The sequence below is a fragment of the Octopus sinensis genome, linkage group LG29 (genome assembly GCF_006345805.1).
Source record: "Octopus sinensis linkage group LG29, ASM634580v1, whole genome shotgun sequence".
Classification (NCBI taxonomy): Eukaryota; Metazoa; Mollusca; class Cephalopoda; order Octopoda; family Octopodidae; genus Octopus; species Octopus sinensis.
In genome coordinates this window covers 16,307,216-16,322,215 of record NC_043025.1, presented here as the reverse complement: position 1 = coordinate 16,322,215, position 15,000 = coordinate 16,307,216, and the positions used below count along the sequence as shown (strand labels likewise).

The 15,000-nt window shown below is 36.4% G+C and overlaps 1 protein-coding gene across 1 annotated transcript in view; it reads right to left on the bottom strand.

Moving 5' to 3' along the window:
• Positions 1-12,655, bottom strand: part of LOC115226053 (integumentary mucin A.1) — a 29,016-nt gene extending 16,361 nt beyond the window's left edge. Inside the window, exon 1 of the mRNA XM_029797024.2 lies at positions 12,133-12,655. Coding sequence (XP_029652884.2) covers positions 12,133-12,655 — 523 coding nt within the window. The remainder of the gene's footprint in view (positions 1-12,132) is intronic.
• Positions 12,656-15,000: the final 2,345 nt, after the last annotated feature.

The following is a 15,000-nucleotide window of genomic DNA, read 5'->3' as shown; positions in this document are numbered from 1 at the left end:
TATCCGACATGCAGTTCGAAAAGCCCGCCATTTACCGAATAAGATTTATAAACATCTCCATGTGCTTCGCCGGAGAGAGCAGATGTCTGTTCGACTTCGCCAGGTAATGTTGGTCGTTTATTTATGATGTGTTCAGAATCAGTTCTACTGATGAGCATAGACGCATTTTTTATGCGGTAAGTGTGAAATCACAGGTGATATAGAACTAAATTCATTTTATAAATGTCTTGCTTTGAAAAACTGCATTGGGTATGATTAGTGAAATTTTGGTAGTAATGACTTATGTCCCTCTTAGTGTGAGGCATTTATGTGTAATAATGCCCTCTATACAATATAAATTAATATGTTCAAAAGAAAAAAATTATTTTCGAATTTTTCTCTTATGAGGTTTTTCACGCTAACTACCTGATAATTTCTTGTTAAGATTCCTTATTAAGAAGTTATCCTTAATTATATATATATTCATTTATTCTTTCGTTTCAGTCATTTGACTGCGGCCATGCTGGAGCACCGCCTTTAGTCGAGCAAATTGACCTCAGGATTTATTCTTTGTAAGCCTAGTATTTATTCTATCGGTCTTTTTCGCTGAACCACTAAGTTACTAGGAAGTAAAAAAAACCAGCATCGGTTGTCAAGCGATGTTGGTGGGACGAACACAGACGAATACAGACGCAAACATACATACATACATACATACATATATATATGTATATATATATGTATGTATGTATGTATGTATGTATGTATGTATGTATGTATGTATGTATGTATGTATGTGTGTATGTATGTATACGACGTGCTTCTATCAGTTTCCGTCTACCAAATCCATTCACAAGGCTTCAGTCAGCCCGAAGCTATAGTAGAAATTACTTGCCCATGATCCCACACAGTGGGACTGAACCCTGAGCCATGTGGTAGGAGTGCAAGCTACTTACTCACAACCACTCCTGCGCCTATATATATAGATCGTTAGCCACTACACACATTTTTTCTCTCCTTTTTTTCTCTCCTTTTTTTCTCTCCTTGTTTCTCTCCTTGTTTTTTCTGTGTCCCTTTCTGTAGAAGAGCGTAGGCTCGAAACGTAAAAGACTTTTTCTATTCCTGTGCGTTATACTAATACATCGGTTTGTTTTGTACACCACCTGTCTTCGTCTTTTGTTTTTTTCGTAAACTTTCCCTATATATATATATATATATATATATTATATAGAAGGAGCTTCTACAGGACTAGAACTGTTTCATTCAAGAGAAATCATCAGGAAGCTAGTTAACAAGAATTGTTTTGGCATTTATACATTTAGGCAGGTTTAAAGGGGGTGGTGGTGGGGGACTTTTTGGGTAGGCATAGCGCAAAAATATCATACTTAGGGAGTGGTCAAGGAGTCAGTGGTAAAGTAGATAAAAGAATAAATAAAAGAATAAAAAAATAAATAGAAGAATAGAGTTTTAGGTAAATAAGGAGACTCTCACTTATACATATACACATATGTATATATATACCACACACACATATACATACACACATATATACATACATATATATATATATATATACATGTATATATACACACACGCCCCCCACATACATATACATATATACAATATATACATATACACACATACACATACACACATACACACACATATATACATACCACATGCACACACATGTCCATATACACATATATATATATATATATATATATTATATACATATGTGTACCTATACATACCTACACATACACACATATACATACACATACAAACCCATTCCCTTATTTTAATTTTAATTATTTTCATTTATTACTTTTGTTATCTTTGACCGCGGTCACAAGCATCTTGGCTATCGTCCCCCTGGTGACGACAGCAAGTCCATTTATCTTTCTACTCGAACACAAGCACTCACTCACGCACGCACACTCATTCGCACGCACACACACTCATTCGTACACTCATACACATACACGCACGCACGCGTTATATTCATACATACATACATCTACATACATTCACATATATACACATACGTACGCGTACCTACAGATTCATGTCTACACGCTTACACATACATACCTCAATACACCCACAGAAGACTAGTCCATACATATACACACAATAATATATATACACATATACATATACACCTACATACACATACATACACATACACATATATATACGTATATATACATACATATACATACACCTATACATACATACATATATACACATACACACACCCACACATATACATATACATATATATACACACATACATACATATACATATATATATATATATATACATACATATATATATACATACACACATATACACATATACATGCGTACACATACACACACACACACGCGCGCATCCATATATACACATAAGTACACACATGCGTAAAAGTATACATATATTTATACATATGCTTACACATACACACACACACACGCGCCTCCTTATGCTCATATACTTACATGCATACTCAAAAAATAAATAATAAAATATATATACATGCAGTTATTCATATACATACATGCATACTCAAAAAATAAATATTAAATATTAAATATATATACGTGCAGTTACCTATTATACAGACGATACATACATATAAACTTACACATATATACCTATTTACACATATGTATATATACATACATACATATAACTCTACATACCTACATATACATAAACACACGAGCGTACACGTATATGTACATATATACACATATACATACATATACATATACATATTATACATATATATATATATATATATATATATATATATATATATCTATATATATATATATATATATATATATGGAATCGACGGCTTATATTTATTTGCTGCCGATAAATTTGGCGCGAGTGCGATGATTTGAAAATTTAGGTCAGATATTACCTTGGCAGGGTCGGAAATGCCTCGTGAAAATATCTGTTCCGACTTGTGGCTATTTCTTACTGAAGAATCTGAGGGCCTATGGAAGATTGGCTTGATTAATTTAATCAGGTTAGTTTACCATTAACAGCAGATGAAACGGTGCATCGTATAAGAAATTACAGGGTAAATGTTTTTTAAATTTTCTCCTGGTTTACGGAGTTGACTTTTATTTGCGGTTGAAGCTTTGGCTGTTATTTCTAGTGGGTGAATGGCCTATTATGGCCGTTCCTTGATTGTTGATGTTGAACTTAAAATGGTCTATGACTATTTAATTTTTTCCCACTAGGCCGCTGGTGGCAAAAGAATTCTACAAAATTTTTTTTGCCACCCTATATTGATTAATTATGAATTTTCTGGTTAATTCCGTATGGAATCGACGGCTTATATTTATTTGCTGCCGATAAATTTGGCGCGAGTGCGATGATTTGAAAATTTTAGGTCAGATATTACCTTGGCAGGGTCGGAAATGCCTCGTGAAAATATCTGTTCCGACTTGTGGCTATTTCTTACTGAAGAATCTGAGGGCCTATGGAAGATTGGCTTGATTTAATTTAATCAGGTTAGTTTACCATTAAACAGCAGATGAAACGGTGCATCGTATAAGAAATTACAGGGTAAATGTTTTTTAAATTTTCTCCTGGTTTACGGAGTTGACTTTTATTTGCGGTTGAAGCTTTGGCTGTTATTTCTAGTGGGTGAATGGCCTATTATGGCCGTTCCTTGATTGTTGATGTTGAACTTAAAAATGGTCTATCTATTTAATTTTTTTTTTTCCCACTAGGCCGCTGGTGGCAAAAGAATTCTACAAAATTTTTTTTGCCACCCTATATTGATTAATTATGAATTTTCTGGTTAATTCCGTAATGGAATCGACGGCTTATATTTATTTGCTGCCGATAAATTTGGCGCGAGTGCGATGATTTGAAAATTTTAGGTCAGATATTACCTTGCAGGGTCGAAATGCCTCGTGAAAATATCTGTTCCGACTTGTGGCTATTTCTTACTGAAGAATCTGAGGGCCTATGGAAGATTGGCTTGATTTAATTTAATCAGGTTAGTTTACCATTAAACAGCAGATGAAACGTGCATCGTATAAGAAATTACAGGGTAAATGTTTTTTAAATTTTCTCCTCCTGGTTTACGGAGTGACTTTTATTTGCGGTTGAAGCTTGGCTGTTATTTCTAGTGGGTGAATGGCCTATTATGGCCGTTCCTTGATTGTTGATGTTGAACTTAAAATGGTCTATGACTATTTAATTTTTTCCCACTAGGCCGCTGGTGGCAAAAATTCTACAAAATTTTTTGCCACCCTATATTGATTAATTATGATTTTCTGGTTATTCCGTAATGGAATCGACGGCTTATATTTATTTGCTGCCGATAAATTTGGCGCGAGTGCGATGATTTGAAAATTTTAGGTCAGATATTACCTTGGCAGGGTCGGAAATGCCTCGTGAAAATATCTGTTCCGACTTGTGGCTATTTCTTACTGAAGAATCTGAGGGCCTATGGAGATTGGCTTGATTTAATTTAATCGGTTAGTTTACCATTAAACAGCAGATGAAACGGTGCATCGTATAAGAAATTACAGGGTAAATGTTTTTTAAATTTTCTCCTGGTTTACACGGAGTTGACTTTTATTTGCGGTTGAAGCTTTGGCTGTTATTTCTAGTGGGTGAATGGCCTATTATGGCCGTTCCTTGATTGTTGATATATATATATATATATACATATCACATATATATATACATATACACACACATACACAAATATACATATACATACAAGCAAACATATACACATTTACACATACATATATACACACACTTACACACATATATATATATATATATATATATATATATACATACACACACATTCACATATATATATATATACACACACATACACATACACACATATATATATATACATACATATACACACATACACACACACACATATATATACATATACACACATATACATATATATATATACATATGTGTGTATACATACATACATACTCATACACACACGCACATACACATACACACATATATATACACGTATATGCACATAAGTACATACATGCATAAATGTATACATATTTCTATACAAGTGCATACACATACACACACTCACGCGCCACCTATATACATAAATACATACATGCATACAAACGCATACTCAAATAATAAATAATAGTAATAATATATATACATGCAGTTACCCTTTATACAGACGGAAACATTCATATAAACATACACATATATATATATATATATATATATATCCACACATATATTATAATATATATATATATATACATATATATCCACATATATACATATATATAATATACATATATAAATATATATATATAACACCTATCTACACTATGCATATATACACACATACTTGCACCTACGTATAACTCTACATACCTACATATACATATATATATATATATATAAATTATATATATATAACACACATACCACACACACACATATATATACACATATATTATATATATATATATACATATATATCATATAATACACACACATACACACACACACACACCATACTATATATACATACATACACACACACACATAATACATACGTTTTCCTACTATACCCATACATTTCTATACATATATACGATACCATATACAAGCGTACACATACATATGTGAAAGGTCTTAGGAAAAAGGTATCGGGGGTGCTAGGGTGCTAAGGATTGGGTGGTTTGTGGGGGGTGGTCGTCAATCTGGTTGCCGGGTAGGTCTATAGTTCTTGTAGTTTGCATAAGTCTTATGCATGCAATTTGGGGAGTGTTCTGAGATCTTGTTGAGGAGAGGGCCTTTGGCGAACAAGATCTCTAGGCTCTCCGAAATGCAAAGGTCACAGCAGGTATGGCCTCCTGTGTCCGAACGCGCCTTCTGTAGTAGTTTCCACTTGGTCTTGAAGGGGATGGAGTTCCTTTTAAGGTACCAGATGTGGGCGGCTAGGGTAGTTTGGTTGGATTTATCCGGTCGCCGGAACGAGATATATATATATATATATTCATTAGCCCAATTGTTCATTACATGTGAGTCATTGAAATACATATAAATAGGGGTTGGGGTAGGGGGGAATCCATTCCAGGCCACACCCAAACCCCATATAAAGCCATGAATTAATAGAGGCTTCATTGAAAGAAAAACGGCGACATTATTTAAAAGGTTTGCATTTTCGAGCTCAGAGCTGAGAAAAGTAATAAGGAGGACAGAGGAGGCAGACATATATAGAAGCCAGCTTCTATATATGGCTGAAACGAGAAGACCCAAAATGTCTTGAAAGCCATAATATACCTATTTCTTTACTACCCACAAGGGGCTAAACACAGAGGAGACAAACAAGGACAGACAAACGGATTAAGTCGGTTATATCGACCCCAGTGCGTAACTGGTACTTATTTAATCGACCCCGAACGGATGAAGGCAAAGTCGACCTCGGCGGAATTGACTCAGGACGTAACGGCAGACGAATACCTATTTTCTTTATTACCCACAAGGGGCTAAACACAGAGGAGACAAACAAGGACAGACAAACGGATTAAGTCGGTTATAGCGACCCCAGTGCGTAACTGGTACTTATTTAATCGACCCCGAACGGATGAAAGGCAAAGTCGACCTCGGTGGAATTTGAACCCAGAACGTAGCGGCAACCGAAATGCCAATTTCTTTACTACCCACAAGGTGCCAAACACATAGAGGACAAACAAGGACAAACAAACGGATTAAGTCGAATATATTGACCTCAGTGCGTAACTGGTACTTATTTAATCGATCCCGAACGGATGAAAGGCAAAGTCGACCTCGGCGGAATTTGAACTCAGAACGTAGCGGCAGACGAAATACCGCTAAGCATTTCGCCCGGCGTGCTAACGTTTCTGCCAGCTCGCCGCCTTATATAATATACCAAGTGGGAAATAGGGTCGCAAGGTGAGGCTGGCTAACACTTAAGCAGCATCGCTGCTTGACAGGTAGGCCAAGGGAGCGATCTCGTTCACTGCGGGCCCTCCTCCTGGTTCCAGGGCTTGTACTACCAAACAGCTGGTTGGCTCTGGCTGCTGGAACTGAAACAAACACGACCATGTTGGAAGGTAGGTTTAGGGAGGGCACGGGCTAAAACTACGCGTCCTTCCCTTCCATTGGTCAGTTGAAGTTAGTGTCACGTGACAGCTGGTGCTGGCTGCTGGAGCCCACCAGCGAGTATCTAAAGGGAAACTCGGCAAGATGGCCATTCGCCAGCTGACGTTCGTTGATACTGTATCGAAGAAACCAAAGAACAAAAGGCCAGAGAAAGAAAGGAGAAAGAAAAAACGCACTCAACACCAGAGCTGAAGACACCTTCGAAAGCAGGGTGCCCTGCTATGTCGAAAATGGTAGAAGAGAGGGCCGGAACCGGACGTAGTTCCTCTTGATGATGTCTGACCAAATCCGCGCTCAGCTCCCAGCATCCCTTCCATCTTTCGTCTGTTTCGTATACTTTATTTCAAGGTCTCACCTTATGTGCTTTTCCCTCCTTCTAGAAGTATATCTTTCCGCGCTTTTCCACTTTTGGGTACTCTCCCTTATTATATCTCTCAATCTTCTAGAGTGCTGCGCTTATTACTAAAGGGTGAAGACCCCCTTCAGTCATGAATGACCATGGGATTGCACCTAGAAAGTTACCCTCCTAGACAAGTCCGGGCAAGGTTGTTTATGGAAGGCCAGCAGTCGCCCATGCATACCGGCCTCCCCTCTCCACGCCACCAGTGTTATCCAAGGGAAAGACAAAGGTCGATACAGCTTGGCACCTGTGACGTCGCAACTCATTTCTACAGCTGAGTGAACTTGAGCAACGTGAAATAAAGTGCCTTGCTCAAGAACACAACATGCAGCTCGGTCCGGAATACGAGCTCACAACCTCACAATCGTAAGCTCGACGCTCTAACCACTGAGCCATGCTACTATATATATATATTATATATATATATATATATATATATATACATACATACATACATATATATATATATATATAATATATTTGTATGTATGTATGTATGTCTATATATATGTATGTATAATATATATATATATATATATATATATATATATATTATATATATATATAGTAATATTATTATTTTTTCCATATTAAAATTGCAAGCAACACGAAATGCGTAAAGGGCCTTAAATGAACCGTTGAGTCACATTCTCCCACCCGCATACGCACATGCATCAGCTCCTTGTAGTTTGTTTTTCAAATTTCAGATTGTTCGCTGAATATATTCTTCAAAACATTCTCCATTCAATGTACCATTCGTATATGTTCTCCTGACATTTATATGTGTTCATACTGAAGCTGTGGTTTGTTGCCTCCTAGGCAAATAGGATCCTGGGCCTCAGAGAGGAGATGACAAGTTACTGAGACTCCCGATGGTTTGCAGTGCTTGAGAAGACACGACAAGCTAAGTAAAACTGTAGCATTCCCTTACAACCCTCTCTCTCTCTCTCAACCAAGGGGGTCCTTCGTTTGAGGGCTTTCCGGTACTAGTGCCACATATCAAGCATTTGTGCTGCTGCCGTGTATAACTACACGTGATGGAGTCACGTGAAAGGCAGCTGCGCCCGTGTCACCGAGTGCACTCTGTGTGCTGTCGACAGCCGTAGAAACCTTGCGAAAATAGACAATTGGAACGTGGGCAGCTTTCCTGCTGGCCAGCACCGGTCACACTGTCCAACCCGAACCAGAATAAGAAGCGGATTTTAAATGATGATGATGATGATGATGTTGATGTCTGCTCGTTTCAACTCGCTATACGAGTTTAAATTTCTTCAGGAAACTCGTTCATTATTCAATTTGCTCATTCAGAGAACTGTGATCCACTAGACAAACACACATACATACACACATACATACATACATACATACCTACACACACATGCATACATACACACATACATACATACATACATACATACATACATACATACACACACACATACATACATACATACATACATACACACACACAAATACATACATACATACACACACACATACATACATACATACATGCATGCATTCATACATACATATATACATACATACATGCATACATACATACACACATACATACATACATTCATACATACATATATGCATGCATGCATACATATATACAAACACGCACATACATACATATATGCACACGTGTATATATGCATACATACGTACGTAATATACACATACATACATACATGATAGACAGATTGACACACAGACAGACAAACGTACAGATAGATACATAGATACATAGAATGAGAGACACACATATAGATAGCTGGGTGTTTGACAAACAGACAGGCAGACCAACAGACAGACAGATAGACCAACAGACAAACAGACAGATAGATAGATTGATTGATAGATAGAAATTATTCTATAGACCAAAACGATGCAGGTTAAAAAAATGTCACATAGGTCTATTACTTTGTATTTCAATACTTCAGTCTTAAAAGCGATTCTTGAAAACATTTTCGGGAAAATGGTGTTGTGAACAGCGACGCCGGCGAACACAACACGATTCTTCCGAAGATTTCCTGAGGAAAAATTCCTCACCGTGAAATATTGGGAAAGTAAAAATCCTTGACCTGAAATTATATTTTTTCATAAGTTGCTCAGAGATTTAAACTTGAGCGGGTTTAGAAGAAAATGTAGGGATTAAGCAAGTTAGACAGATCAACAGATAAAGGATATTAAATTCATAAAATACAAAAAAAAAACAGGAGTGGCTGTGTGGTAAGTAGCTTGCTAACCAACCACATGGTTCCGGGTTCAGTCCCACTGCATGGCACCTTGGGCAAGTGTCTTCTGCTAGAGCCCCGGGCCGACCAATGCCTTGTGAGTGGATTTGGTAGACGGAAACTGAAAGAAGCCTGTCGTATATATATATATATATGTGTGTGTGTTTGTGTGTCTGTGTTTGTCCCCCTAGCATTGCTTGACAACCGATGCTGGTGTGTTTACGTCCCCGTCACATAGCGGTTCGGCAAAAGAGGCCGATAGAATAAATACTGGGCTTACAAAGAATAAGTCCCGGGGTCGATTTGCTCGACTAAAGGCGGTGCTCCAGCATGGCCGCAGTCAAATGACTGAAACAAGTAAAAGAGTAAAGAAAGAGAGTATGTATATATGTATACATATAAAAAGGTCCGACTTACACAGAATGTAAATGATATAGAGAATTAAAGGGGTGGAAGAAAAATATTACAAATCGAACACCTGTTTCTGGGGTCTCGATGGTCCGTAATAATGTTTGTAGAAGATTGATTCCATCATATGATGAGATGAGGTCCGTCTTCAGGAAGAGATCTTACATTTGAGATGTTAAGTTCGAAAATGGAATATATATATATATATGTATATATATATGTGTTTGTGTTTGTGTGTCTGTGTGTCCCCCCTAGCATTGCTTGACAACCGATGCTGGTGTGTTTACGTCCCCGTCACATAGCGGTTCGGCAAAGAGGGCCGATAGAATAAATACTGGCTTACAAAGAATAAGTCCCGGGTCGATTTGCTCGACTAAAGGCGGTGCTCCAGCATGGCCGCAGTCAATGACTGAAACAAGTAAAAGAGTAAAGAAGAGAGTATGTATATATGTATACATATAAAAAGGTCACTTACACAGAATGTAAATGATATAGAGAATTAAAGGGGTGGAAGAAAATATTTACAAATCGAACACCTGTTTCTGGGGTCTCGATGGTCCGTAATAATGTTTGTAGAAGATTGATTCCATCATATGATGAGATGAGGTCCGTCTTCAGGGAAGAGATCTTACATTTGAGATGTTAAGTTCGAAAATGGAATATATATATATATATGTATATATATATATATATATATACGTTTAAATATTTGTTGTGCAAGATTTTTTATGTGAAGTCGTGTGTTGAAACAGATATTGTTATATTTCGGAATGGTCATTTTGCCAGTTTAGCCAATAAAAACACACGCACTATATATTTGGTGTTACTTTGCTTCAGTGTTATTTATTTTTTACATTAATCTTAATCTTATTTCGGCCAGAGTTCTTTCGTCACACTCCTGTGACCGCATCAGTGGTCCTTTGTTTTCTTCTCACTTATTTGTATCTCTCCTTACTAACCGTCAGCTATTTTGTATTTCTATTGTATGTCTTCATTTGCGCATGCTTATATCTCTATGTGCGTTTATGTTTATTTAGTGTGTGTATGTGGGGGGGATGCCTGTAATATTTGTATCTTCTGTTTATATATGTTCATGTAATTTGTATTTTGTATTTTGTATTTTGTTTTTGGCCGAAATAAGATTAAGATTAATGTAAAAAATAAATAACACTGAAGTAAAGTAACACAAATATATAGTGCGTGTGTTTTTATTGGCTAAACTGGCAAAATGACCATTCCGATATATAACAATATATATATATATCAATGCTTCATGCAAACTTTACGACTCTACAATATGTGCCACAGAATCTCCTAAAAGTAGACGCCAACATCTAAACATTATCTAATAAAATTATCTATAAAATAAACCAAACAATGCCAAAGAAAGCGATCCCTGTAAACTATGAATCCACAAACACTTCCCACTTCACTAGAATGAAGGACAACTCAGAATAATGAGACTAAGACATAAGAAACTCATTAAACAAACACAACAAATATGTATTCCCATCATCAGATGCCAAACGGATATCTCTGTTGTTTCGACACTGGGATGTGCCATTCAGTCTGATGGTGTTAACAACGTTAAAAACATAAATACAGCTGTGTGTGTGTGTTTATGTGTGTTTGTGTGTTTGTGTGTGTTGTGTGTGTGTGTGTTTATGTGTGTTTATGTGTGTTTGTGTGTGTGTGTGTGTGTGTATGTGTGTGTGTGTGTGTTTTGTGTGTTTATGTGTGTTTGTGTGTGTGTGTGTGTGTGTGTGTGTGTGTGTGTTTGTGTGTGTTTATGTTCGTTCATGGAAATGAGAAAGGCGTGAACGAAATGAATGAGACGCGAAGAGACAAAGGAAAGCATTTACATTCGATGTTTGTTCATTAGAATAAAAGTAACAAAAGCAGGAGAAGTTTGGGATATTTACCTCTTGGCTGAGGAGGTGTCGTCGGGGCTGTGGTTGTAGTTTGGGTGGTTGCTACTGTGGTGGTAGGCTGAGTTGTTGGGATTGTGGTAGTAGGTTGGGTGGTTGTTACTGTAGTTGTAGGTTGGGTGGTTGTAGGTTGGGTGGTTGTTACTGTAGTTGTAGGTTGGGTGGTTGTAGGTTGGGTGGTTGTTACTGTAGTTGTAGGTTGGGTGGTAGTAGGTTGGGTGGTTGTTACTGTGGTTGTAGGTTGGGTGGTTGTTACTGTGGTTGTAGGTTCTGTTGTTGGCGTGGTGGTTGCTAGAATAGATTGAAGAGTGCTTTGTAGAGTGCTTGGCTGAGTCGACGGTAAAGGTTTCGATGTTGTTGTTGGTGGTAGCTTATAACATAGATTCACAATAAATCTTCCAAGAAATGTACAGTTCCTTACTTTCACGTAGCCATCTGGACAGTAAGATGAGAAAGGTTGATAACCGTTGCCAGAGACACCTGTCGAAAGACATGCGCAAAAGATATTATGTATCATGTAAGTCAGAAAATTATTAATATTAAGTACGTACGCCAGAAAAATATTCCATACTATGTTAATCGGAAAAATATTGCATTCTTTTTATCTGAAAAAAATATTACAAACAACGTGATAAAATGCATGGCATAGTGGTTTTGGTATAGATTTGTGATCGTGGGTTTGAGTTTTAGTGCATACTACCCTTGAGCAAGGCAATCTATTTCTTATCGTTTCAATTCATTCAAATGAATGTGAGTATCAGCAACATCTTCAGGGTTGACTCTATGGTCGACTTGTGTCTATCGCTTAGTTGCTTTCATGTTATTCTAATTCGAATAACCTTCAGTCTAAAAGATTTGTAGGTTCGAAGCATAGTTAAGAAAAATATTGCTTTCTCCGTAAACGTCTGTCTGAACTTACAGACTCATAAGGTCATAGCCTATCCCAGTTTGTGTGACATTAAGTAAACAAGATTGCCCCTACCTGGAAAAGACAGCCTAGCGACTGCTTGACTGCTTCGTTGTGAAAACAAGTACCCTAATCAAATATAAAACGAGCCACTCAGTCATGGAATCGAACTCAACTTCACGATAATCCTAACCCCAACCTTAACTACTAGGTTATGCACTTTCAGACATATGTCTGCAAGGGAAACATTAAATTGTATAGAAGTAAGGAAAGTACTGCATAGTACATATGTGAGAGAGAAATATTTTATATTGTGTAGTAAAGAAAGTGAAAGAAATATTACATTGTACATTGGTAAGAAAGTATTGTATACAATGTAGATGAGAGAAATTTTATAATGTACTTGAAAAAGGTAATATTGCATTCTGTGTATATCAGAAAAACATTGCATTGTACTTAGGTAAGAATCTTTTTTGCACTAGGCACAAGGCCCGAAATTTTGGGGGAGTGGGCCAGTCGATTAGATCGATCCCCAGTACGCAATTAACTTATAGTTGATATTTGCAAAGGGAGGTCATCCCCTCTCGAAAACCTAAGTGATACATACGGACTATAGTTTCGAGGTTTTTGCCTCTCGTCAACGTACGGTAATCACCGGTTTTCGAATATCTATTTAATGTTTTTCCCAGCAACCACTGTCACTGATTTGGAAAAAGTGTCTGAAAGCATTAATAAATCTCCGAACGAGATGTAAACATTAACCGCTCGACAACGTATTTTCCCTAGTATATATTTTGAACCCCTAATATATTCACTTGATTAATAAGATTTTTCCCCCATTTAATAAGTATTATACCTACTCATGATAAGTGATAGACTCTTCTCTAAATTGAATAAATTTTAGATCTATAATTTCTCTTTAGTTTTATAAAATCTTTGCATTCTCTCTGAGTGTGATTATAACCATTTGACATTGACCTAGTTTTCCTAATGCCAAATCTGTTAACCAAATAGTAGTAATTGGCATTGTAATGTGACAATCCTTTTCTATCCACATAAATTTCTTTATATGGAACTTTGACATCTCTTTCACCCCTATTTCTATAAATAGAAAATCTTTGCTATCTCCTTTCACTTGTCCATCCCTCTCAGAACCTAACAGTAGTTCGGACCAATGAATTTTAGTCAGTCAGTTGATAAACTCCACTACCTCAAATGTTCTTAAAATTTAAATCCACATCTTTGTCTATATATCTACCTTCTCTATAATGTTATCGCTTGATATGAAAATTATGTATTAATGGAAAATCTCTATTAATGGCTGATGAGTGCTCGGCATTTTAAAACTGTTGTAATACTTACAACATTTAATAAAATGATGTAGTGCGAAACGATCGTACCAAATTACCGAAGTTATTCTTGTTGCTTATTTTGATTATAATCATCCCATGTATTTATATGGATAACACCATACAGAATTCTGATGCATCTAACTTAAGTACCATGTTCATTTGAATCTATTTTGTTGAACTTATATATATATCTATATATATATATATATATATATATATATATATATATATATATATATATATATATATATATATATATAATATATATATATACATATACATATACATATACATACATATACAACAATGCAAGGACGTGGTACATATAAAGTATTGGCAGACGCCCAGGGAAGGAAAGAAAGAAGGTTTAACATTTCGAGCAGACGCGCTTCTTCAGAAATAGAGGAAAGAAGACGGAGGAAGAAAATCGCCAATGATTTACATGTGGTTACATTTTTAGAATGTGGATATATGTGGATGTATGAGTCTTTATCATATACGTATATACGTATATGTAGGTGGATATACAGACGAACAGACAGGTAGATGAACAAAGAGAGAGAGAGAGAGAGAGAGAAAGATAAACTGACATATAGACAGACA